Source organism: Anopheles arabiensis, chromosome 2 (assembly GCF_016920715.1).
Source record: "Anopheles arabiensis isolate DONGOLA chromosome 2, AaraD3, whole genome shotgun sequence".
NCBI classification, from domain to species: Eukaryota; Metazoa; Arthropoda; class Insecta; order Diptera; family Culicidae; genus Anopheles; species Anopheles arabiensis.
This window is the reverse complement of record NC_053517.1, coordinates 41,284,643-41,312,539: the sequence shown is the minus strand read 5'-3', so window position 1 is coordinate 41,312,539 and position 27,897 is coordinate 41,284,643. Positions and strand designations below refer to the sequence as shown.

The 27,897-nt window shown below is 45.7% G+C and overlaps 1 protein-coding gene across 7 annotated transcripts; it reads right to left on the bottom strand.

The window, feature by feature from the left end:
* Nucleotides 1-67: 67 nt before the first annotated feature.
* LOC120908829 (protein CREBRF homolog) lies at nucleotides 68-27,897 on the bottom strand. Of its 7 annotated transcripts, XM_040320272.1 has the most exons (8): nucleotides 27,835-27,857; nucleotides 26,401-26,496; nucleotides 11,931-12,596; nucleotides 2,979-5,101; nucleotides 2,707-2,906; nucleotides 2,034-2,304; nucleotides 1,793-1,921; nucleotides 68-1,702 (listed from the first exon to the last, which is right to left on the bottom strand). In XM_040320272.1, the coding sequence occupies exons 4-8, from the start codon at nucleotides 5,008-5,010 to the stop codon at nucleotides 1,599-1,601; spliced, it is 2,736 nt and encodes a 911-aa protein (XP_040176206.1). In that variant the 5' UTR covers nucleotides 5,011-5,101; nucleotides 11,931-12,596; nucleotides 26,401-26,496; nucleotides 27,835-27,857; the 3' UTR covers nucleotides 68-1,598. The 7 variants fall into 7 exon arrangements, with proteins under 7 accessions (XP_040176206.1, XP_040176237.1, XP_040176223.1 ...); XM_040320303.1 differs by having other exon boundaries at nucleotides 2,034-2,289; nucleotides 26,401-27,897; XM_040320289.1 differs by lacking the exon at nucleotides 11,931-12,596 and having other exon boundaries at nucleotides 27,835-27,860.

Sequence of the window (27,897 nt, the reverse complement as noted above, 5' to 3'; positions counted from 1 at the left end):
AAGGTAATTTTCATTCACATTCACGTCGGTCAGTGTACGCATATGCAATCTCTTGATTCTTTTTTTGTTTTTTTTTTTTGTTTGCTTTCTTCAAGCATTTCATTCATCTCGTTCAATATCCACACCTACGGCACACGAAATAATTCCCATCCTTCATTTTTAAAGAGAAAAAGTTTGAATGTTAAAATGATCCTTATGTGTAAATTATCCTGTATCTCAAACATACAGTTTCCATTGCTCCGACACAACTCGTTTTCACATTGAATTTGAAAAAAAAAAATAACAAAAATGGTTCAAAAGTAAACACGTTTGTAAGAATTAAAAAAACTGCAATTGTTCAATCCAACCCCAATACACACGCACTTTGTTCCTGAGCTTCATTTCATTCGTTTGTGTTTTTTTTTTTTTTTTGTTCCTGTTAACCCTATTGGTCACGCTGGATGGATGTGCAACTGCATGTATATGTACGCGCGCGTGTAGTTTTGTGTGGCACAAAGTATGATAAGTATATGGTCGCGTTTGACGCGGCACTCATCTCAGTCCGTGTGGTTTTGGTTTAGGGATAGTTGGTCATACCGGTTACCAATATTTGTAATCTGCTGTACACATAATAGAGGTGATTTCTGTGAAGTTGATTTGATCAGAGATTGGGCTTTTATACAAAAGAAACCAGTGTGGTTTTGGTTTTGATTTCGTTGTAGAGGTAAAGTGTTTAACTGGAGAAGATCACGACCACTTTCCAATCGAGAGAACGCACTAAAAGGCGCTTGCTCGATGAGTTTGCAACAAACAGAAGATGAAAAGTGTAGGAGACAAATCCAAATTAGTACTTGGTGCTTGTTTTCTTTTAGTGATCAACTTCGTATAAAAAATATATCCGTATATATATAATGTAACAAGTTGTACTGACAAACAAAAACAGGTTTGAATAATCCTTATCCGGTACCTTACAGTGTATCTACGTATATGTATATGCATGTAAAGAAATGTGTTCTTACTCGCTAATGCTTGTTCAAATATCATATAATGACCAACATATGTTTCAGCATTCCTCCCTCGCTTTATCTCTCTCTCTCCCTCTTGCTCTTCTATCTCGCTCTGTCACGTGTTCTGGATTGCACTTTGCATGGAAAGTGCACTCCCCGTACAAATGCTTCTCCTTCGTCGGCAACGATCTTCTCTTAGGTGGTAGTAATTTCTCATTCACTGCGCCATCCGGAGTGATTGCTTTTGCACCACTGCTGCCGGCGTCTGCCAACAGCGCAATGGCAAATATCACTTATTCCCCGCCGCACTGTGTGCATCATGTGCCGTTTTATGCATTATACATACAATGCACGGTCATTAGAAAATATTATGTAGTTTTAAACAAAACGAAGGTAATTGGTTGCTTTCTTTTTTTTTATCTTACAGTCTCATTGATTCGTCATTGGTGATTTGGTGCTGGTTCGACTTTCCCTCCAGAGTGGAGAGAAAATGACGCGCAAAACCATCACCATTCGACTTAGCGACTCCTCCTCCTCCTGCTTGCACGCACACACATGTTGCTGTATCGTTCATAACAAGCGCACAACACAACAGGAAGCTTCGGGACCGATCTAGAAGTGCTCCAGCACCGTATCTATGCTGGTGTTGTTACCCGTCCGCACATTCTCGAGCATTTTGTTCACAAACTCAGTAGAATTGCCAGCAATTTTTATTTCTGTCATACAAAAAAAAACAGGATAAAGGTAAAGAAAGTACGTTAAGCGATGTCGGTGCTAATCCCACCCTCAGCAGTTCAAACACTTACTGGATGACGTTTGCACCAACGTGTCTAGTTGCTGTTTGTACTCTTCTGGGTTCTCACTGGCCGTTCCCGCATTGCTGCACTTCGTCACCAGGATCTGTTTCAGATGCAATATTCCGTTCATGAGACGCTCTGTTGAGAGAAGCAAAACCAGATTCGTTACAATCTCATACAATTCATCAAGCACATAATAAAATACAAGTTGTTTGCTAAAGCGAATGGACAATTGTTCGCGTATACGCACTGTGTTCCGTCTCCAGCCCGTACAGCTTGATCTTGTTCGCTTCGTGCTGTGCCTTCTTCTTCAGCCGGCAGGCCCGCGACGCCAGCTTGTTCTTTTCCTTGCGCGTCTTCGGGCGCGCATTGAACGGCAGCTCGCTAACGGGCTTCATGTCGTTGATGACGCGGCCGAGCTTGTCCAGCTCCTTGCCGATGTTGTGCAGCTTGCGAGGATTCGGCGTCAGATCGTTGCCGTCACCCTTCCGCGCCTTGCCGCTGTGCTGTAAACGAAGATTCTTAAGAACATTAACCGTACGTTCGAGCGATTCCCGTACCGATGTGTGCGCACATAATAATCGCCACCAGAGTGTGTCGAAGGTTGGAATGGAATGTAAAGAGGAGGCGTTTCGTGTTTTGTAAGAGAAAGAAAAAAGAGAAGAAGAAGAAGAAGAAGAAGAAGAAGAGAAAGAATCCAAAACGGTTAGTTCACTTTTTGATACAAATTTTGTTGAATTTTAAAATTTATACGGCTTTTCTTCTTAATTTGGACGGGTATACTATATAAAAGGCAAAGCTTATTTTCTTGCAATGCAATCCACACTGAAATGCAACGATTGCAGCGGCACGCTCGGATCATAAAATAAGAGTCAAAATGTCGGGCAATTGCAGAGTGCCTGCAGCCTGCTTTTTACACCAACCTTAATGCCTCGAACGGAGCAGTTCGGGCTGAATACGGGATCGGTAACCGCGTTCAGCACGTGCGGATCCTCCACCTGCGTTTTGATGACCAAACGCTGCCCCTTCGGTCCCTTCGCCTGCACATTGTACTGCCAGAAGTAGCGCTTTGCCTTGCTGCCGGCACTGGACGAAACCTTCCCCGTATCCTCGCTATCCGAATCTGTAGCAACAGAAGAGGTAAATGCGGTAAGAAACAACGCTCAACGCTCACAAACATCAAGCACAAACATACCTTCGCCGCTGGAGTAATCCTCATAGTGATCGCTATCGTCTGAGTAGCCTTCGTCGTGTGAAAAATCGGGCGCCTCCGGGCTAAGGATGCTTCCGGTGCTCAGCGAAGAGGTTGAGCCGGCCTCGGCCAAACTACCGGTCGACAGGAGATGTGGGCGCGGCTCACGCCGTTGCCAAATCTGCTCGAAGCCGGAAATGTGTGTCGGTGCGGACGAGGACAAGCGCGACATTGCCGTACCGGACGTGCCGGCATTCGAGCCGACCGAAACGGCCGCACTCGTCGTTCCCGCCGCCAGCTGGGCCTGCAACAGACGCCGGCCGGAGTAACTGCCGCCGCTGCCGCCGGGGCTGAGCGCGGCACCGGACAGCAACCCAGCGGAACCGCTACCGGCGGGAACCGACTGTCCCAGCACCAGATTGCCGCCGCTGCCCAGCCGATCCGACGTGTTGCTCATCAGCAGCTGCTGCAGGGTGGAATACTTCGGGTTATGCTGCACCTGACCCACGTTGCCGCTGTTCCGGCTAAAGTTGAAGCCACGCCGCGAAGCGCGCAGTGGCATCTGCTGCTGCGGCTGCTGCTGGTGTGCACCAGCATCGAGGCCCGGGCTGCTACCGCCCAGGTTCTGGTTCTTCGCCGTGTCGCTGTTATTATTGCCCGGGGACGTCGCACCGCCGCTCTTGATCAGCTTGCCGGCGCTGATCGTACTCGAGGCACCGTTGTACATCGTGTTGTTGTTGTTGAACGAGCTCTGCAGCTGCTGCTGCAGCAAATTCTTCGCCGCTGAGCTGCCGGCCTGCGGTACCATCAGGTGGCCACCCTCGGAGATGGACGGGCTGGAACCGTGGCTGCTGGGCGAGAAGGCGAGCGGGGACTGTACCGCACTGCCCGGTTCCTGCTTCGTGTACAGCTCGAACGGCGACGAGGAGATGCGCGTCTGCTCATCGTAAAGCAGGCTGCTGTTGCTGTTGGTGTTGCTGATGTAGTTGGCCGCCACCATCGGGTCGTTCGTGAGCAGCTGCATGCCACCGGCGGCCGTGGCCGGTCCGAAACCCGACGACACACTGTTACTGCCCACGCTGCCGACCGTGTTCTCGCCGCTCGCCAAGATGGTCAGCCCGCCGGACGAAAGGTTCGACGAACGGCCCAGAATCTGCTGGGGCAGGCTGGGCGACAGGATGATGGCACTGTCGCCGCTCAGGTTCGGCGACTGCTGGCTCAGCGGCTGGCTGAGCAGCGTTATATCGTCGTGAAACAGCCCGTCGATCGTGTTCAAATCATTGCACAGCAGCCCGTCGTTGAAATCTTCCAGCGGGTACACCTCAAACTCTTCCATCAGCTGCTGTCCGGCGCCGAGGCCACCGACGCCACCACCGCCCAGCACGATCGCGGTACCGTCGCCGACCATCACCTGCTGTATGCCCGACTCGTCCAGCTGCGTCGCCGACGACACCGTCGACGACGGGGAAATTAAATTGTTCCACGTGTCCATCATCTGCAGGCCGGCCGCATTCATCGGCCCGAGGTCGATCCCGTCCGCCGTCAGGATCAGGTTGTCCCAGCCGCTGTGAAACATACCGTCCATCTGTGTGGGCAGGCTGCCCGTCTGGAAGCTGCCGCCGTTGCCGGCCGCCATCACGCCGACATCGTGCAGCAGCTGGCCAGAGCTGCGGAACTGGTGGTCCATCTCGTTGCCAAAGTCCAGATCCGACTGCATCACGCGCTGATGGTTGGCGCTCCGGGACGGTATCGGCATCGATGCCGTCGTCAGCATCGGATTGCTGCTCAGTGCGTCCATCATGAAGGTGTTCTGCTGGAAATGGTGTTGCTGATTGTGGCTGTTGTTGTTGTTGTTGTTGTTGTTGATCGTGTTGCAGCTACTGTTGTTGCCTGCGTTCGTTCCGCCGTCCGCGGACGAAGCCGTGTATACCGTGGGTTCCTGCTTGACGATCGAAACGCTTCCGTCAACGCTACCGATACCGGTGGTGAAGTTTAGGCCGCCTCCGCTCTGCAAGCCACCGAAGCTACTCATCATCCAGACTCCTGTACGCGCCAAACCAACCACGCTCGGTCTGTTGGATGCTGCCCGAAGGCTAATCCTTGTATCGTAAAGGGATGCTTTCTATCTGCAAAAAGAAAAGGAAAAGGCAAAAAAGGTTAGGCCGTTGCAACGATTCTATGTTAACGCAAAACGATAAAGTACCGTATCGAGGTAGAAATAAATTATTCTCTCCCACACTACTCCCTTGCAACCCATAATATTCACGATCCAACAGCACATACTAATGCTGGCGGCGCGGAGAATATGTTGCAAAAAAAAAAGAAACATATCGTCACTGCTACTTTCGATCGCTAAAAATACCAATCCGAAAGCGAAAGTTTAACACGCGTCAGCTGACATAACCGCCGAGTACTGCTCGGGGATCGCTACGACAGAAAGGGAAGAGCTCTCCTACCCGGCACCAGAATAGCGCACGGTTGTTTCTATACTTCCGCAACGTAAATACAGTATTTCTCCGGATGCATATTGCACCAGACACTGACAGACAGCAATGTAAGGTGGCCGTTTTCCAAAAAAAGTGTGATCTTATGATTTGAATGATTCTCGACCGCAAAGATCAGTTTGCATATACAGATTAAGATCATGCATTAATAAATCAATGAAAAATGAAAAACACAAAACATCTCGATCGCCATCTCGAGCAAGGACTGCAGTGATCGTATGCATACACATAATGTAATATCAAAGCGGACTTCCATCGATTTCATCAAACGTTTCGATATGTTTATTTATACGTTTCAAACACTTTTGCACGCCCACTTTGCTAACCAGCTTCCCTACTTCTCACAACGGGACACCTAACCAAGACGGTGTTATTATGGCAGCCGAACAAGCGTGAACGCCGATTTGAAAACAAACGCTCTCGCTCTTTCTCCTTCCCTCCCCTAAATCTCTAGTGGTGTGTCCTAGTTACGGAATTCTAAAAATAATCCTCACCAGCTTCTCGCCAATCATGTCCGTGGCCGAGAAGATCCTCATCATCACACCACCAAACCCCCGTCCACACTGTCCGGGTTGTTTTGGTTAGTTTTTGATGACCTTTTCTCGCTACGTGCAATGTAAACACATAGTTTTTTTCGCGTCATTCTACCCCACGATCGTCTGGCCGACTGGGAACTTCGTTTCGCCCGCTCACTGGCAATGCTTTCGTGGTGTAACGACTCTGTCTGTCTCTTGGTTGCTCTTCACCGTGATTAGTAGTAGTGTACGGTTTCAAAATAACAAATCCCGCCGGTTTATTTTCACCACCTTGCATTAAAGCTGGGTGGATTCTCATGCGGGTTTTTCTTTTTTTTTTATTACTTCGACCTGGCCAGTAGTCCCCCGATGGTTGCTATTGCCTTGCACTTAAACACACAAATACAACTGTGTGCGTGTGTTTTGAATGCAATTTAAATATGCGGCACGTTTCTTTAATGTATGCACGCGCCACAGATACAAACTTGATTACAAATCTAGAGGACGTCACGAGGCAGATCGACGGCAGTGTTCACGCATAATATCTTTTTGTTGCAAAATGTTTGATAATAGAGCATGCCTCTAATCAAATTCAACTTATTGCTTGTGATTATATCATTCTCAATCAAATAATTTAAATCAGTTCGTTTGTGTTTCACAAAAAATAGAGATAAAAGGAAACGATATTAAGAACACAATTTTGATAAATTAGGGTAAATAAATGGGAAATAGCTCGTCACTAACGTTTTCGCCATTTTTTACTCACTTACAAAATTGTAATGCATCACAGCCATAAAACACACACATAAACAAAATTATACCCGTAACAGTACAAAGAACATGCGAACGAAAAACGCCAAACCACCAAAATAATGTTCTACCATTTCCACCGCGTTTGGGTGGTACGTTACCCCGCGTTCTCCAATCTCTTGACCACGGTGGCGCGCACACACACACACATGGCATGGTTCTGCCGTTCCAACACATCCATTCCAGCATGATCGCTTCACCGTCCAAGGCATCATGGTCGGTTAAGTTCAAGGTTTTCCCTGCCCTGCCGGCCTGAAGAGCGGAACCAAAAGGCAGCTGTAGTTGCAGGCACGTGTAGCCACGCGTTGCAACAACTTCACGCGTGGTTTGTGCATGTGTGTCTTTGTGTGTGCTTCGACCAAGCGATGATGATTTGGCTTTGGTAGTGGTGGAGGTTTGATGGAGCAGCTATAATGTTTGGTGAACGTGGGGGGGAGGCGTTTCGTTGTCGGTTTCAATTGGTGCTGGAAAGAGTTGGCCTTTTTCCTTCCCCCCTCGATCGGTCAGTCAAGCAGAAGTATCGTTTGTTGTGTTTTGGCGCTTTTTTTTCTCCTTCCAGCTGCTTCACAGTTTGAACCGGAAGTGAGAACTTGTTTTGGTAGGGCCTACACTGGGCGGTGTTGTTTTGTTTTAGTGGTGAACATGCATATGAAGCAAACACAATGGAATTTTTTAATTGTTTTCCATAAAGCATTGTGATCAAGCAAAGCGGTATGATAATTTCTACAAAAAAAGGCCTAAGTCACATCAAACTACTAAAACTAAGGATATTTTTAAATAAAACGTTTGTTTGTGTTCAAAGCTTTCCGTTAAATAAAGACATAATCTAAAAGACAAATTGATCATCAACTTGAAACAGATTAGTCTGAAGTGGTTCATCAGACACGGTAAACAATGATAGGAAATCACACATACACACACACACGACCATCAATACAGCCTGCATTATTTTCCTCAACTCCACCACACTCCACTCCATGCTGGATGCAGGCAACACATCCCCTGGGGTCCGGCCCTCAACATACCGTCATCGATGTGTGTCATTGTTGTTTTACAAATATTAATTTCCCTTCTCCCTTGCTTGCATACACACCCACACAGAACGGCCTGCCCGGACAGCGGCCTGACCACCACACCAGACGGTTATGTGTCTGGCGTGCAAACAAAATCGTCCCCAACGCCACCCTGAAGTGGGTCAAACGGCGCAAAAGGGGGCTTGTTTTTGATTGTGCGAGATTAGTTAAGAGTAACACCGCGAAACGAAAACAATTACCCCGATAACATGCACAGAGTGAGAGAGAGAGAGACAGACACACACACACCAACGCTCGTGAGAGGTTTATTTCTATATTTAATTTAACAACAAAAAACCAAAAGGGAAGAAAGATAAAGAATATTTTGCGTGGAAATTCCACCCACCAACGCGATATGGCGATTTTAAAGAGCACCACCATTTACTAGCAGCGTGAAACTTTATCTACTAACGTGACAGACGGTTAGGTTAGGACCTTCTTCCCCCTCGGCCACACCACAAGATCACATTCCGCACTACAACAAAGTGCTACACATTCGCTGTTGGCTCGGTCGGTTGAAGAGGAGTGTGCGCTGTGGTGGTGTGTTGTTCACTTTTACACATTAATCCCTTCCCAATGGGACTGGGGAATGGGGGGATGGAAGCTACCACCAACTCGTGACGTCGGGGGTATGTGTGTGTGTTGTCGACATTGGGCGAGATGGCGCAACATCCCTTCACTACCAACCCCCATCCTCGTCGGTTTATCAAGTATAGACAAGTGTGTTCTTGCGTTTGTTTGCTATGTGTGAACGAGAAGTTACTTACCGCTTCATGTACACAAACCAAAACTACCCTCCGATGTAAGCCCTGTATATGGCATACTATTATGTACTGCACACTCGTTATCATCGCCCAATCGAGGGTACGATACGATCGTAACGAGTGCGGGTGGAGCGAGAGAGAGCGACGAAGACTCCTGCCACGATTTCGGAAGCTCGCGAAATCACAAACAATCATATCATAGCACTTATCGCCATGCGGTGTTGTACCGATATTTCGACACCTTTCTGTACTGTGTACTTGCAGAGGTCAATTGGTCAGTGTTCTAGAAAGCTCCGATAGCGGATTGGACATTAGTTTGCAAAGAACTTCTGAACAGGGCATGAGAAGCTTCTCAGAATGGATCCTAAACCTACCAAAAGGGTTATTTTTAATTCCACGAGGACAATAGCGCTTACAGTGACCATGAGAACATTAGAATGCCGATCATAAACATTCAGAATGTTATACAGAAAAATCACACACACACACATATTCAACCGCATTATTACATGGAAAGGTTGGTCTGGATCTAACCATCGTCCGACAAGATCCTCGAATCCCCCCATAGCTCCTCCGGAAAAAAAGTAAACGGCGAGCTTATAGCACAACACACACACACCACACACAAAAAGCAAGCAACGATCAAATACGAATGCTGGCAGTGGTGGAGCTGCGTATAAATTGCCCATTTATTTTCGGCATTTTGCTTTATCCTCTCCTTCATTTCTGGTTTTCGGTATAATGTGTTTCCTTTTCCACCTTTTTTTGTTTTGTTTTCTTTCTTGAGCTATTTTTAGATCGTGTCGAATATTTATGACAGTGCTAACGCACACAACACAAAAACCCGCCCCGATCGACCTACACATTCCACCGAACGTAGCGCGCGATCAGCCAATAAAGGGTTCAACAATCTGTCTCTAATCGGTCGTGCAAACGATGTACAACCACCCATCAGCTGAGCTAAGCGTGGGCTGAATGGGGAGCTGAAGGAGAAAGAAAGAAAAAAAAGCTCGTCGTAAAGCTTGGACAGCCCAAGACAGTGCAGTGCGATCGCAACACATTTGGGGAAGGCGCCATACAATAATAGTGATTTAAATTAGAATTAGAAACGATTCACCACCCACATTCGTGTGGATGGTGGGGGTAGGATGGGACGTTTTCGCCAAAATTAGTGCCTCTGCTTGGCATGAACATTGTTCTCCACGATCGAATCTGGCTGTACGAGCGGAATACTACTACGAGCTCGGTTTAAACGGCCCCCGAAGATCCCACACCACTACCATCCAAATGGCTCTTCTCCACACACACACACACACACATAGTGGGTAAAATCAAATCGACCTTGTCAAAGTTTATTAACACAGCAGTGCGCGTGAGACCAACCTGCCGCCGGGGGTAGAATCCAACCGCCTCGACGGCTCAAAGTACTGGCCAGCCAGTCCAAATCCTCCCCTCTCGCTTCACACCTAATGGTCTGTGAGTGTGTATGTATTTGAGCGGATTCGTTCGTTTGTATGCGTGCCGCAAGCAAACCACCGCGCCACCGCCACCCAAAACCGCGCAACCGTGTGTTGCAAAGTTTGTTTACGAAATAAAAATAAAACTTTCAGAGGCGAACAAAAAAATAGCCAACGGGGCCCCGCATCGTTCATCTTGGCAAACACTTTTGGCTGCCTAAGGGTAGTATGCTTATCTCGTTTTCGTTTCCTTCCCATTGCAGAGGCAGCAGCACCACCACCACCCTTCATCCCGTTCGATTCGTTGACCAAAACAAAGCGAGAGGAGAGTGCTAACACTGATCATGCGGGAGATTTTCACACGCTTATGGTTCTTCTCCCACCACAGCCAGACTCAGGACAGTGAAACAAATTTTGCCGAGCTGAGCGGCAAGCAGGATACCGCGAGAAGCATAATAATTATGGGCAATTAAGAACAAAACTCACAAAACAGTTCCGTGATCGTTTCGTTGCCGTTTTTATTAGGGGAAGGCTGAATGGGTCATTCGAGCATAAAATGACACGTTTTTAAAGACGATTGTCAGATAAAAGGGAAGTGAATTCTGCCTCTTCGAATTCTTCCTCTACTTTTATGACAAAAAAAAATATCGTTAATTTATTTACGATTTTAAAACACCTTTTTTATAGCTAAAAACTAACTTTAATTGTAGCTACGCCTAAATCGGTAAAACAATGCTGTACACGATGCTCATGTATTATTGATTTTTCGGTCGTAGCTCGGTTTTTGTTAAGAACGGACAAAAAGGATAAAACGATGTTTGAAAATATCATCATACATTTCATTTAACACAATAAAATGAAAAAATGTATATGTGAATACATGATTTTTGTTAAGTATAAGCTGCCAAGCTCAAAAACATATGGCAGAGCATATCTGTCGATAGGGTATGGAATATACCAATCGGCTGATGTAGAACGTTTGACAAACGCTAGCCCAAAATGTTACATTTCTAACTAATTACATTAATTGTCCAATAATTTTTATTCTCCATTGATCCACATTAGATTTGAGCCTTCTATACAGGTAGTCCCCGAGATACACAGTACCTCTTATAAGCGGATTGGGAGACGGGGTTTTCAAAATTTGACAGTTTATTGAGCAAATTGTACTGATTTGACACATCCATGTTAAAAACCATTTCAAAAAGTTTAAAACTGTTATATTCCGTCAGAATCATAGCAAATTATTAATAAAGTACTCCCTACTTCCAAAATTAGCAACTTACGCGGAAATTCGACTCACGCGGTATTTTACAACCATTTTCGTTCCCTATTAACCGTGTATCTCGCGAACTGCCTGAATATGTGGATATAGAATGAGGCTTGTTTCACAGTCTCATGAGACAACCCTTTTTAAGTAACGGTAAACATCATACAAAAAGGGGAAAGGATTTATTTTTGTAGTTTTTATTTAATAGGCTCTACTGAAGTTGTAAATATTTTCAAAACCTCTTCACATTTATGCATTCATTTACTGTGCCTAAATATGAACTTTACATACACCACACATGCCATTAATAAAAAAACATATGTCCATTGACTATCAAATTAAATATTTGGCACTCCTTTTCATCCACCATATGAATCATTCATACCCAAACAACAAACAATTGCCGTAGCATGGCAAAACACACCGAAAACCACCAGCAGCCTGGCTTGCCGCAGTTGTTCAACATCTGTTAAATAGCTCTCGTCCACCCATTATTTGCTACATTAGAGGATCGGTTACATTCTATCCCCAGCAAGAAGCTAAAAAGCGAACAAAAACTTACTTCCGGGTGAGATGTATGTGTATGTGTGTGTGTGACTTTCCTTTCCGATTCCTTCTTCTCTGCCGCTACAGCTCCCGGCTGCTGAATTTTACATATACTGCGGACCACACGACAGATGCACGAAATAATCTCCCCACACTCCACCAATCAAACAAAGTCTCACGGTTGCTTCTCGCGCTGTTCAGTTTCGCTCCCGTTTCACATGTTCACATTTCGCGCGTAAGTTTCGCTTCTTTCGTTCGCGAATCTTTGCAACGCCTGGTTTTTCTCCCCCGATTGCAGTTGTTTTGATCACTTTTGACTGTGTTGAGCAAATAAATAGCCCCCAAAAACACCACTCTCGAACTCCCGTGCAAAGCCGTCTAATAATTCCGTTCACTTTTATTCACTCACACACGCACACAGCGTTCGCCCCAAAAATGGCACCAGGCGATCGACCATGAAACGCTTGATAAGATAAAACAGCCAAAAAACCGGCACCCGTACAACTGGATGGGTGTATTTGTGAGTTTGAATGGGTTTTTTTTATGTTACACTCGATCACTGCTTTATGCTGCTGCGTTTGGCTTGTTTGTATTCCTTTCTAATTTTACGGTTATTCAAGTTTTTTTCCTATAAATGTTTAGTTGTTTATTTGTTTTCAGTTAGTTTTCTGTGTTGTCTGTGCTATAAAAGAAAATGATTAAAACATTAGTTTTAATTATATCAAAAATGAACTATTTGGTAAAACAGAAAAAATGCAATGCCTATAATGAAACGTTACAATGAAAATCGTAACATAGTAATCACATCATACAAATCGGCAATTATCCTTCTTCACGTTCGTCTTGCTTGCTTGTTGACTGGTAAACAAGGAACAATGAAGAAAGCTGTAAATAATAGTGTGCCCAATCTAATAACCTCGTCGCACTGCCATCTTGTTTTCCCGGAGGCGGCACCAAGCGCCCGGGGGTAACGAAATTATCGATCGATGGAAATGAGGCAAAAATCCTCAAACGCCACAATCAACAACAGCAGCAGCTACTATTATCACGACACTATCACACATCCCACCCCTAAAAAATCGCGCACCACACAGAAAATAAAGATGATGAAGACGGAACACCTCACGCTTGACCGTTTGTGTGTGCGTTACTTCCTTTCGGCGGGGCTAGGCGATTAAGTGACTGACGAACGATCTCCACAAGTCACAACAAACGCGCGCGGTTGTGCTGTTTTCGTTCGACCGCAAAAGCGTTCATGGCTTGGTTCGTCGCTGTTGCCAGTGTATGTGTTTGCTTTGGCTACGTTGGCAAATTTACTTCAAGCACGGCAAATTGAACTTCCAACCCCGACCGGCCCTTCGCATCACACCCCAGTCGGACTCGCCCTGCTCGAGGGACGATGATGATGATGATAAGGTGGTTGCGCGCACGTGTCCGTCCACGTTTTCTACTTCCACTTCCACCTGGACAACACCAACACAAACACTCAACACACCGCACGAAACCGATCGCCCAATGCACAAGAACACTTCCACACACTCGGCGCGCAGCGTTTGATTGAATTAATATATTAAATCATTCAGTGTTCACCGCACGTACAACGGGGTGTGAGAGTGTGTTGCACAAATTAGATTAATAGACGAAATTATCAGCACGCATCAACACCACCACACCGCGCGCATAGGCGCCATTGGTTTTCCTTTCAAGTTCAAACAAAAATTTTCCCTTTCTAGCACCCGAGGGAAGAGGAGCTGTGACGCGTACGGCGCACGCGGAAGAGCACAAACCTGCTGCGAACCTTTGTTTATCACCGTCAGTAACGAACTAGCAGGCTCGCGGGACCCGACTGCCCGACCGACCGACTGACTGACTGAACTTGTGCGGGGGTTTTGTTGCTGTGGTCGTGTGTTTTGGTTGTCGCCAGCAGCATCGGCCGACCGCGTCCGAACCTACAAATACGCGCATCCACCTGCTGTGTGGAGCAGGTTTTTTTCCTGACTGTTTTTGTTGTTTGCCTGTGTGGTGCTGCTGGGCGGGGAGGGCGTGCAAGCAACATAACACAGCGGGAGTGCGACGACGAACAGCGACGGGCAGCATGACTGCTGCTTTCCACCCGGCACCGTGCGCCTCCATCCGATCACAAACGTATTTTCGTTTCGCGCGCTCTCTCTCTCTCTCTCTCTCTCTCTCTCTCTTTCTCTTGTTTCGGCACGCTCGCGATCAGCATCAGCAGCAAAACACAACGCACGATCGGCGTTTCAATGTGAAGGCTGTACAGATAGGACACATTCAAAAGAGGGATGAAAATATCCCTTTCTGCGATCGCGAATCGTACATCCTCTTCTCCTCTTGCCCCTTGATCTTTCGAGCCACACGATTGGGGGGGGGGGGGGGGGGGGTTGCTTCGAATTATTTACCCGTCCATCCATATTCTAGCCTGCCGCTCGTCCAACATTCGATTTCGTTTCACATCTTATTACTTATTCATTCAGCAAATTCAACTTCGATCGACACGCGCTGGTTGCGGTGGTGTGCGTTAGCTAACCTACATGGATTTCTGCCCGTATGTGTGTGATTGTTTGGTGCTCCATTCTGCCACCGGCAATGGAAGATTGATGCAAGATTACACACATCATCATTACCAACACCATCGAAGGAAAATAAACGCACAAACACACACACCCGTCACCAGTGTCTGATGTAGATGAGGAGCTTGTTTTGTTGTACCAAAGCTCAGGGCGCACGCGAAACTCAAATCCTGTAAACAAATCCATTAAGTTCGTCACCGGTTTGCCATTTTTTTTCCTGTTTTACTGTTGTTGTTGTTGATGATGATGATGATGGTTCTCCCTCCATTACAGTGTGTTTTGCTGTCGAAGTTGACATTGTTACGATTGATAGTGCAATATCAGTTTCTTATTTCATCATGACCAGGCCCAGGCCGTCCCATCCAAGCGACGTGGTGTGACATATTGGTGATACGGGATGGGGAGCTCAAATGCAAAAAAAGGTGTCTTGAACGTTGTTTATTTATAGATCATCCTTTTTCTCACTATCTGCCCACAACAACCTCATTGTTTTTTTCTTCTGTTTAGTTGCAATAACGTTACAGTGACTTACAATTTGATTATTTTACTTTCGGCTTGCCAATATTGGCAAAGGACATAGGAATCTTGCATCAATCATATCTTATGTATTGTTTTATGTAAACACAGACAGTTACAAGTAAGGAAATATATGTTTGATGTAGCCTAAAGTAATGAAGAGTGGTTATACGATTCCAGCTAGTTTCTTTTACATGGATTTTGACATTTAATGGCTGATTGAATGTCTACATTCTTTACAAAATCACACACTTAAAAAGCCTAAAGTTTTGAACCTCAGTTTTTTGCAGGTAAATGTTTTTCACAAAAGCTGCATCGTTGCGTGCTCGAAAAGATTAGCTGAAGTATGCTTCAAATCTACTATAGTACATGCATTTCATAAAGAAAGGATATAAAATGTATAAAAACACAATTGGTTGTAAATAATTGTGGAAATTCAATGAATTATTGTTTCAATGGCTACATATTTTCAGTACACTATCGTTTGCGTATGATTAGAACGCTTTTATATACCAGTTGCGAATATTCTTAATGTACTCTTACATAGTTTCCTTCGATTTATTGGTTAGTTCCCTTCAATTTTTGGTGAGTTCCCATTTTTTTTTGTGCGTTTCCACGATGTTTTGGTCGTTTTCCAGAATTTGTTGGACCAATTGTATTGATATTCAATAAAAAAAAATTACAATAAATTATGGGAACGAACCAAAAATCTATAGGATACGACTTAAAAATCGTGGGATACCCTGTAATGTCTTCTTTATAACTCTTTGCTCACAGTACTTTTTACGTGAAATTTCAACTCATTTTGTTTTTGGAAAGTCATCTAGACAAAACAAAACAGAACCATACAGCATATCTTAACGGTTGTGACACTGTTGACTAATCCTTACTCGTGAGGCATTCCAGCAACTTTAAAAATCCTTTCATTTTGACAAACACTCATCGAAAGCTTGTTTACGCTTAGAAATTAAATTTTCCATCTAATCTCCAGGCGAGCAACAAAAACAACGCGCACAAAAAGGCAGCAAAAAAGGAGCAAGAAACAAAGGGTAACAACAAGAAACAAGACTCGGTAAACAACAACACACCTTTCCTCGTCGGGTCCACTACTCCCCATCCCCATCATCGAACGGAGCAACCAGAAGAGGTGGAATGCATTACCGCTTCTTATCGTTTTCCATCCAGCGCGTTTATTGCTGTGTGTTGATCTGCTTAATTCGCTACATTCCTACACAAATACATCCAGCCCCGCAAACTGTGTGACTCACACACAAACCATCATATCCGTGGCCAAACGGGGAAAACCCGGAATAATTTGCAGTTTGGTAACACATTTAAGTGGATCGCGAGCGCTCGAAAGCCCAGAAGAGGCGTACATTTCCAATGGCACAAAAAAAACAACATCCAGATCCATCTATTCCAGATCTCCGCCAGCGAACCGACTCATTTTTTTTATTATTTTCAATTGTGTTTGTAGGGCCCACACGTGACGTCATCAAACTACCCTGCGCACTGTCCATATTAACCCCTTTTCACCCCTCACCCACTCAAAGCAAGGGGGTTGTTTTTATCGCGCACACAATTTAAGCTGCTCGCGACGCTTGTTTTGATCAAAACTGGTGTATGTGTGAGTGTGCTGAAGCATGGCTGTGTGTGCGTGTCCGGCCGCCGGCTGTTTTATCTCATCGGTGTCGTTACGTGGACGTGGACTTTACTTCTCCCTTCGGCTTGCGAGAATGATCTGACCGCCCTCCACCCGCAGCAAAAGGGGTGTGTGTATGTAAAGGGGGAAGGTAAATGTAAGACACTGTGACCAATTGAAAACGGAGCAAGCGTGTGGCGCGTCCAACGGAAAGCAACAACAACAACAACAACAAATCATTCTTGGAGGCTTGGTAGAATGTGGCGTGACGCGAACGCATCAAAACAACAACACAAAACAACCGGCCAACTACCGCCACCACCAATAGCACACCCCTTGCAGCACCGTGGACCCCCCTAGGCATTCGACGCGAACACTCGCGGGTAAAAGTAAACAGGTTCGCCGCGGTTCTTGCCTGACCGGGATGGAAACTTTCAATTGAATGAGTGCCCGACATGGGAGGGCTGCGCGTGAGTGACCACGCTCAAACGAATCCAATTGGAATGGAATGCTCCGTCCGCCTCCGGTGTCCCACTGGGGGAATGGAAAGGAACAGGAATGAACGAACGAAAAATGACAGGAAAGAAACATTTCCTTGCTACGCATATAAACAGTTTTATATCTTTTGCCTACTTGTAATGGGGTGGGGGCATTTTAATCGATCAATCGATCGCCGAAAGCTCCCCGGCTGCTTCTGCTACAGTAAAAGCAGCAACAAATTTGAGCTAATTTTACTCCGGTAAGTGGCTCATGCAATCGATGCAATCGGGATCCAAAGTTCACTTTCCTCCACATTTTCTTTCTCACGCAGCTCTGTCTCACCCGCCCTCTGCCAATGGAACTACACACCCGTTACATTGTCAGTAATGTGTGCTCCAAGGCACGGTAGAGTTGGCAAGTAAGTGTGTTCCCATAACTCATGCTAAATCACGTACACCGTCGTCCCTCACCCCCGCACCTATTTTTACGACATTTGCGTGCTTTTCCGAACACAGCACATAAATCCGGAACACTTGCCGCGCACATCGAACACGGCGGCGATCCTACGCTTCACAGCGTTTACCGCTTTATGACACCGGAAGAACGATAACCGGCGCTGCTTTCGTTGCCAATAAACGGCGTTCGGCCCGACGGACACATTTTACCGTTCCCATAGTGCAGTTTTTGTTAGTCAAGGTTACACTAGACAGAAATTTGACCATGTGACAACAGCAAAATAACGCAACAAAACATACCTAAATACAAGATCGCAATCGCGCAATGCCAAACGAAAACAAAACCTCTCCGGGGTCTCCGTGTCTCATGCGTTCTTCTTGCTGACTTCCCCGGGCACACTAATCGCAAGTGTCCATTCTCGCCAGTGAGCTTATTCATTCACAAAAACAACATTCAAAAACAACCAACACAGCCCTCGAGGTTTTGATGTTGGTCGTACTGTGTTGCGTCAGAAATGACAAAATAACGATCCCAACACTGCCGCGTAGACGCGCATATTACCTTTCTTTTGTTGACGGTGAAGAACATCATACCTATCTTAACCGCTGCTGCACACGGAAATAGAAATATGGCTCACTTCTTAGTAAATGTCTTCAATCAAAACTGAATCCAATTCAGTGGAGGGCTTCGTCGATGCAATTTCGATTGCTAAAAATAACGCCTCCACCTCCACACCTAATGTGACCTTTACGTTGGTGTCATCAGGGAAACGAAATGCGTAACGAACCGCAAGGATTCCTTTTTTTCCAACCCGAGCACCATCATAAACTTCTCCCGATGGAAATGCGTCTCTCATCTCTCACTCTCTCCTCTCTCTTGTCCCGAGACACACCTACTACACCGCCGCTTATTGCACAAGGGGGCAGAGAGTTTGTTATCGAAATGTATTACGCATCGTGGGACTTAATAGAAAATTATCACGCAAATGCTGAGCTCGGAGGTCCAATAACAACAACCCACTCCCCCGCAACGGGTCCGTGTGTCTTATGCAATCGGGCCAAGCCAAGATTGATTAAGCTAGAATACTTAATTGATGATAAAGGAAAATGGAATAATTATGCCTACATTAATCGATAATCGACATAATGGAAACGTTCGAATGATAGCTTATTTAAATTTTACAGCAAATAATACATAGTTGTGGGACACTTCCTTGCCTCTTTCCTTATGGGAATTTCAAATGATGGAAATTGGACGCTTTTGGCACCCTTTTTGGACAGGTTACTTGGAAATTCCTATTGGATTTGTCCAACAAGGGTGATATAGAGTCCAATTCCCATTACATTAAGTTCATTTCCCATAAGAACGAGTTAATAAAGTGGACCACAGCTTTGAGTACTCCTGGAAACCCTGTAACTTATATGGAACATATTTAAATGCAAAAAAGGAATTCAAAACGTCCAAAACACAATTTTACTCATTCCATTAGTGTGAATAACAACATTCTCTTTCTCTTGCCGCTTCCATACCAATAAACACGCTACACATTTAATTAGGCGTAAATGATTTGTAAACACGTAAATATGACACTCACACACACCCTTCGCACGTCTTAGTGGCCAGATTTGATTACCGTAACGGTAGCAAACAGTCTTATGCAAAGCAGAGCAGATCCCGGTTTCGTCCTATCAGTTTTCCTGCTCCAATGACACAACGGTAAAGACGATCGCCTCTTCACATTCCATTACATCAGCAATCATTACAACGCATGCCTTCCCAGCAAGGAAGCTTTGTATCGTCCTCATCCTACATCCTACGAACATCTAGGAAATACGCCTACATAAACATAAGGATGCCCACCACTTCCATACGCATTTGCTAGCCCACGCGCGACCCATTCTTCTTCCCATAAAGCAGGATCCGTCCTTGGGAGTGCTGCTTGCCTGTCCCTGCTTGGTATGCTTATTGATTTTTGGTCCCTCGCTGAGGGAATGTTTCTTGTTGTGACGGTTTATCGGTTGTGACGCACGCCGCTGCAAAAGGGCGTCCATTCTCTGCCCGCCTCGCGCGTAGGCGTACGTTGCGCGTTTTATGAATGAAACGCGCGCAACCCTCCCCAACACCAGCTGAACCCCCAAACTCCGCTTCCCTCAAGGAACGATGAAAGAACACGAATAACAGCATAGGGATACGCACAACAAAACATGCCCACTCGCTCTCTCTATCTCTCGTTTTTAAGACGAAGAAACAGGACGAACCCGATTTTTCGAGAGTTTTCTGCTCGAAAGTCAACCCACGATTCAAAACAAACCCACTGGCGCCATCTGGTGGTGGGTACTGCAACGAAGCTGTTCCATGCTAACATTCCTAGGTGCGAGCGCTCTGCGACGAGCGTCGTTTCACCTCCTGGACGTAGGGGACGTTAGTGCATTGACACATCGTAGTCACCCCCTTACCTTTCGACTGTTTTGTAATAAAATGGCAACAGCAGTAGTAGAAGCAGTAGCAGTGGTAGTAACGCTATCAAATAGGTAACAAATCAAACCACTACTACCCAGCGTTCGTTTGCGATTCGTTTGCGAAATGTGAAACCAATCCCTCTGCGCACGCTTGTCCCGCAGACGGTGGTGGTGGTTTAGTAGAATAAAAAGCGTAGAACATTAGCCCCGTCGCAGGCCCGGTTTCAAGTGCAAACTGGGTCAATAACATCGTCGAACCGTTTTGCATGCACTTGACCAATGGCGGCGGTGTGTTCACGCGATTTCGTAACAAGACCCAACCAGGGTGACCTGTCCAATATTTATTATTACTCTAATTTGTTTGCTTCTGTTGAATCGAAAATAAGAACTAACTAAAAACCATGGGAAGTTTGTTTGCCTCTTGCTGAAAACGATGGCTCATGTTTCAATTTGCAAAACACACACACAAACGCACAGCATTTTTTTTTCTTAAAGGTACTCAAGTTCCAATTGTCCATTAGTCAATTCGTTACCCCGAATGTCTCCACGCTGTCTGGTGGTGAATGATCGGAGAGACATTATGATGATTTAAGCATGAATAAAAATAAATTTGCAAACTATCCAGCCAGCAAAAAGCAAGTTACGCAGTAGGGAATGCAATCAAACTGCTGTGGTAGATTCCATGTTACATTGAATTTCCAGGAAGTCGATAAAGAAATCAGAGCGAATTGATTATATGATTTTAACTCGTACGCGGCATTGTTTCACACGACGATTGCTGTGTCATCAATATATTTCATCCAAAAAATCCCCCCGATGTCCTAGATTTTACTCGTCCGGTATCGGCATTTAAGCTATTTCAATGTTTAAAAAAAAACTCTAAATAATCTGACCTATTTTATAGCCGAGTGATACATGTTGCGGCACCCTACATCATGAATCAATCTCATTTACCCCTAAGCAATATAACAAACAGTAGGGAACTTTTCTTGATTTTCCACGCTCACCCTCTCAGAAGCGATTGAAGGGGAGAGGGGAGAACCTCTGCAAAACACAAGCCGCATCAAAAACTGCCCTTCGCGCAGAAGCCCTCCCGGGTGTGTCAAGATGCCTTTGGCAGACGGGAGTGTACTTGCCGCTAGAGTTCGTTGTCCTTTCGCACGCAAAGGAAATTCTCGAAGGGAACCATCCCTCGAGCGTTCAAGAAAATGCAAAGGGTCGCTAGGGCACGCGAGCTACAGAACAATCAATAGAGCAATCCTTAGGGGATGAAAGAAGGTATGAATCTTACGGACAAGATGTACAGATGTGCGCTGTACGCAAAGGGGGAAAACGCTAGAGCCCCATTGCTAGGACTCGATTGAATCAAACACCATTATAGTAAGAGCTTGTGAAGGCTTTCTGTACTGGGAAAAATACACTTTTTATAAAACCTTTGTAGGAGTTCATGTAGATTCTATGCAATGCTGTCATTGCGCAAGAATCACTACAAACTTTCTCCCCTCAAACGTTCAAAAGAATGTAGAATTGTTGATATTTTTAACGCAAACGACGAACCCTCTACTCATCCAAAACGAGGCTCTTCTCTTCCCTCCTTAACAATCACACAGAATATGGACAGGCACCGAATTTCTTTGTTTTCTCCTTTTCAAAGCTATATCACGGGGAACGAATCAAGAAACTCCCTGGCTAAGCATATCCTAGCAAATTTGCACCATTCATCGCGAATGGCTTAGGATCGCATCACTACCGAGGGGAGTGTGTAAGCCCGTGCATCGGACCGTAAACCTCCAGGAAAAATTCCACCACAAGGGGATCTTATTTACTAACACAAACTCTAGCAGCAAAAAACAACACGAAAGGCAAACCTGTTGGGTAGCAACAAAGCACCCAATAAAAAAAAGCGAAAGAAGCTGAATTCTCATTATGCAATATTCGGGACACGCACTCACAGGAACCATAGGGAATCACCCTAGCGCCGTGCAAATATACCGCTGCTTCTTTTTGCCTCCGAAGGGTTCGACAAATCGCGGGCAAAGAGGAACTTGCGAAGGGCTACTGCTACACTCGGTTGTACACACCGGCGCACATACACACTATAATTGCCACAATGCGCGCGCGGCAGGACAACAGGACAAAAGATTCCGCCTCACCAGTGTGCGTGAAAAGTGGCTCAAAACTTGTCTCAGGACAATGCAAATGGGTTTTAACCTCGTTTTTCTATCACCATTCCAGCACTTTCGTTGCCTTTGACCCGAATGCCCTGACAGGGGGAAGCGCGGAGCGGTTCGATTTTTTTTTTTGTACATTGCCCCCTTTTATCATCCCTTGTGCAGGTTATCCCCTTTTCCTTGCTGCCATTTGCAAGTGGAAGAAAGCAATCGACAATCAACCACGCTAGTATAGGGAAAGGTGTTCTAACAGGTCGGACGCGCTCCGCACGAAAACTGGAATACTTTCCCCCTTATTCTTCTTTGCAAGGCACCACAAACACAACCCAGGAATGGGATGGAATAGCCGTTCTTCTGGTTTTAAGTGCCACTAAAGGTGGTTCTGTTATTGCTACTTTCACTCAATGGATGGGATGTCCTGTGAAGCCCTTATTTATTTATGTATTATGCATTATATATTACCGGAGAAAGTAAGAAAAAAAGATCATACAGAGATACTCGTTTTACTATAATAGGCAGTGGGATGATTTTGGAAAGTTTGAAACATTCCTTAATTCGTTTATTAATTATTGCTATAAGACAACTGCCGTAAACAGTAACACAATCAAATTTGCAGCGTTGATCTATTTGTGGAATTGATCAAATGCATTACACACCACTAAAGATGTGTTCTGTGTAGATCTGCGGTACCAGCTCATCTTCTCATACTGATGAAATAAACATTTGAAGTATAAGGAGGCAAACTTCACCCAAAGAAACAATGTGGTAGCGAAAGAGGCACAAGAAGAGTCGAAGCCGGTAAGACTTCATTTTGCGAACTGAGAAAGGTTTATTCTTGGCTACACATACACACACAAGGGATGCCATGGGAGAAACTTTCGCAATTTTGCAACCTCATCGTAACACCATCACCCTGGCTGGAATGGGAAGAAGCGAACGTAATTGTAGAGCGGAAGAATCCAGATGGAAAGGTGTTTTTACTTTTTCATCATTCAGTCATTGCATTCCTCTCTATAGCAGCGTTCTCTTCACTTGACGTTGGTGTGTGCTGTATTCCAGTTTGTTTACCGACTAAATTAGATACGCCTAAGGTATATTCCATCAGATTCCAGTAGATTTTTGCCAGTAGATGTTTGTTGACGATAAAAGCAACTTACTTATGACATGATGACATAATACTTGCATATACAATATGTTCAATGTACTTTAAACGATGTAAAACGCCTCACTTCTCAATCCCAGATCAGTAGCACTGAACCAGGGATTCTGCAACAGTTTGCATACATTTTATACACATTCTAGCTCGCTTATCGCCTAACACTCCATCCAGACACCAACTATTGCCAGCTAATCATACTGATCCGATCATACAATCACTCCACCTAGCCCTATCTGCTCATAATGGCAACTAAAACAATCTCAGATCCACCAGGCACACGTTTTGATCACGTCAAAACTTTCTCGCTTGAACTCCTTTTTTTTTTGCTCTCATCCTAGCCATAAGCACAGTTCAAGAGTCCAGACGCACGACAGCCTGCAAGCGGTTATCAAACGTTGCCTACTTTCCCATCGTCATCATCATCATATATTTGCACAAGCTTCCCCCATTCTCCCATTCCCCTCAGACCGCAGGCACCTAACAGTGTCTTCCTTTCTACGGCAGGAGCAACGTTGCGCCGATTATCAAATGCTCCCGTCGTCGTTGGCGTCGTCTGGCTACGCTGATAATGGAACTGTGCAGTGCCATAATTTCACAGGCCGCTTCATTCATGGTTCCCAGGGTTGGTGCTGCGGCGCTCTCTGCTTACGATTTTATTCGTTCCCTCCTTACTACACGGCGGTATTTGGCGTGGACAGCGAAGGCGAGAGAGAGTGTGTGTGTATGTTTGTGATAAGACCCCTGCCACGAGGTATACAAGACGTTGGACTGCCACGTTTGAGGCACGGCTGAAGTCGCGAATACGCAACTCACAATGCTTCATTCTTCAATGAACAAACTGAAATGCTTGTAGACAATTTTCAAGAAAGTTTTTTCAAACGTATCTATCGCATTAACTTCTTGATGAAATCCAAAAAACCTTTCTATATCTTCCTCATGCACGATGTTCAAGAATCAATGTAAACCAAAACCAAACCTTACCTTCATGTTCAAATCCGTCGCCTGGGGAACATCTTTCTAATAACCGACACCCATAACAACGTTGTTGAGTCGGCGCACTAGGTTTGTTTTGGTTTCATAGAAAGCCGACGACTAATACACATTTACATTGGGGAAGAGCTATACACACAGCTCAAACGAGCTACAGAAACTAAACAGCAATGGGTCTGTCGCGAACAATTCAGCAAACATTCCCTCATCTACTACACCTCACCAAGCCTAGCAGGGATAATTCCACGAATTACCTAGGCTCAGCTCACCTCGATTGGATGACCTCGGACGGCCCGGCGGGTACCGAACGATTTTCCAGCGAATTCCAAGAACTTCATACACCAATGGAAGGACGCACGAAGAGTGGCCCTTGTTACGATTGATAAGGAGTTTGGTATAAGGGCTCCACTCTCAAAATTCGGCAATCGAACCGTATTAGCATCGGAAACGCATTACTGCCCCCTCCAAAACATGACGTGGGATGCGAAACATCGATCGGAATTAGCATTCGCTACACAACAAAACCGAGAGCGGTTTGGACATTTGTTTGGCAACATCGTTAGCAACTCGCTCGCTCCATTACACACACCGAGCGCGCGTCTGGTGCGGAATTTTACCACGGCACGCAAGTTTACGTCCCGAAAACACGTGCCCGAAAAAGAGCGAACCCTCCTCTCATCACCATTCGGTGCTTGATATTTCCCCGCTTGGCAACCGCTGCCAGCACGAGGCAGCAACCAACACAGGAAGCCACACAGGAAAGGCGGCAGCAACCCGGGGAGGTGTGGGGTGTGGTGCAAGCGGTAAGGACGCAAGGGATGAATGCGCGTGTAAGCGCAACCTACTGCCACACATTTGCCCCCTCGTGCATTTTCCAAAGACTTTCCCTTTCCACCCTTGCAACAGCACAAGGACATTACATACAGCTTGTTTCGAAATGAATCCCCCCCCCCCCTTGTGCCTCCAGCCGGGTACGCATTTCACCCCTTACCCTCCCTTGCTGCTTCCGCTTCCGGCAGCACGCACTGCCAAAACAAACTCCTCCATATTTCTTTACAATTTGCGTCTGTGTGTGTTGGTGCGCAAGAACATCATATCCCGGTGCGTATCCTTCCCTTCTCTCCGCGCTCACACGCGCGTATTGCGCAACGGTGGTCGATCAATATTTTAGACGAAGCCCCAGCTACACACAAACGACACAGCACCGGAAAAATGTCAACAAACAACACAACACACCCCGTCGTCATCATCATCATCATCATCATCACAATCTGTTCTGCGCGTGCCCGTACTTGATGGTGGCGCGTGTATTTGTGTCGCGAAAGGGAAACACCTTTGGGTTTTGGAAAATGAAACTTCCACCATCGCGAAACGGCGGTGGCGGCGTGTGGGTCGTTTCGTTTGGGAGACTATGGGACCATGATGGCGCACACGATGGAACGAGACACACCGGTCGGCCCGAAATGGAAGCGAGACGGAGCAACAACAAGAACAACAAGGAACCGGAAGGAGGGGGGGGAGGGGTCACAGGCTTGTGCGGATTTTGTTGGAGGTGTTTTCGTCGTCGTTACAACAAGCTCAGCCTACTGGGGGGAAGCGATGTGTTTAATAACACAGCAGTTGGCATTACACCTACCCCTTCCCTTTCCCCTTTCCTACACCCTGGTTGCGGTACTTTGGCGTCTGTGCTTTGGTCGACAGAAATCATTCAATTTAGTCATCCAACGGATGAGTCATGCCCAACTCTACCTAATTGGATCAGATTAGCGTGTGTTCTAAACAAACACATTTATTTTCGTCCAATCCTAACCAAAGGCAAACTATTAAAATGTGTGTTAGTTTAGATCAATTTTATCTTTTAATCGGTCAAAAACATTTCTAACCACAGACTAATTTATCATTTACTGCTACCACTCGTCTCTGTGCGCACACACAAACAAGGCAGTACAGTGTGTAGGCGATGTGTAAAGTAAATACAGCTCTAATTACATCAGCAAATGTACGTCACCATATGTGTGCACTTACCTTGCCCCGTGGTTTGTCTGTCGGACGCTTCTCGGTTGAATTTGCCCGTTTCTTGAAGAAACACTGACACAGCCGCTACGACGGACTGTATATGAACTGCAAAATGTGAACGACTCAGGCTGAATTATATCATTTTTTTTTATTTCCTAACCCACCCCGCGAGGGGTGCAAGGGTGCGAGGTTGCCGTCACCCACTTTCTGTGCCGCACACAAAATGCCAGATCCGCGTAAAGGTTCGGGAAGAATTCGCCAACCGAATTTGATGTTCTTTTCGCACCACAGAACACAGAAACACAGCTACTGCCGACTACTAACAACAATGTTCGACTTCTGCCCGATGACGTGCACAACGATCTCGCCTTTCGATGTGTGTTGTGCCCGTGTCGCTCTGTGTTTGCGCGTTTTGCGTTCGCCCGCTCTGATCAGATGATTTTCCTTTGTTTTGATTCTGCTCCCCACACACGACGGCACCAATATGGCGGCGGCTGTGTTGCTTTTTCTATTCCGCTACCTACTGACACACACACACACCCTTGCACGCATGCAGATACAAGCGCACACGCACGCCTCGCACACTACGACGGAACGAAGCGACGGGTGGCGGGCTGAAAGCAGCGCACGCTGGTACGCGTTCTCCTGCGCGCACGCTCTCGCTCTCTCTCTCTCTCTCTCTCTCGCGGGCGCGTGTATCGATCGACGACGGACAGCGATTTCTCTCCTTTTCGTGTCAACAAACCACCCTGTTGCGTGTGCCCTTTCCTTCGCACCTCTCCTGTCTCCTTCGCTCCTCTCCTGTCCACCAGCTAACCTGTTTACTCGCGATGTAGCTCAATTTTCAGTGCGACCGATAGACTCTTTCGTGGAAACTGTCAACAGTTTTAACTCGAAAACGATATTGTACTTTATGCGGACTGCGAAACACAATAGAAGTGCAATCAATTGAAGAGCAATTACTTTGGCCTTGCTTTAGAGAGTTCGCTTCTTACATAATAATCGTTTGTATATCAGCTGTGCAATACACACACACACATACACCGATATGCACCCACAAACACGTTTGTACACAGCACTTTTAGGCCAGGACTTTCGCCTTTTTGCTCTCTCTACACACCTTTTGCTGGTTCTTTGTGATTGTGTTCTGTTAAAATTGTTTTTGATTCAAATTTGAACACACACTATTCAGTGTTTTCTCTGTTCAATGCACAACGATAACAAAAACAATAGGAAGCACAATTAAGCCTGCTCGGTGGCTGTCGCAAAAATGTACAACACGGAACAAAGCACAACAAAGTGTGTCACTTTTACAGCAACTTTACATCACCACCAGAAAGCAAAAAAAAAACTGATAACCCGTACGTCACACGCGGTGTCTTCGGAGTTAGTGCAAAAATGTTTCTTTTTTGTTTGTTTGTGTACACGGTTCGTATGTCTCACTGTTCAATGTTATCACTTTCGGCTGCGACCGCTTTGCGGTGCGTCCGCACTGCTTGTTTGATT

Coding starts and splice junctions, on each gene's coding strand:
- LOC120908829 (XM_040320251.1), bottom strand. CDS start 5,010: ATGATGAGTAGCTTCGGTGGCTTGCAGAGCGGAGGCGGCCTAAACTTC. Junction 2,907..2,978: donor GGATTACTCCAGCGGCGAAG/GTATGTTTGTGC, acceptor CTGTTGCTACAG/ATTCGGATAGCGAGGATACG. Junction 2,305..2,706: donor GCTCCGTTCGAGGCATTAAG/GTTGGTGTAAAA, acceptor AATGTTCTTAAG/AATCTTCGTTTACAGCACAG.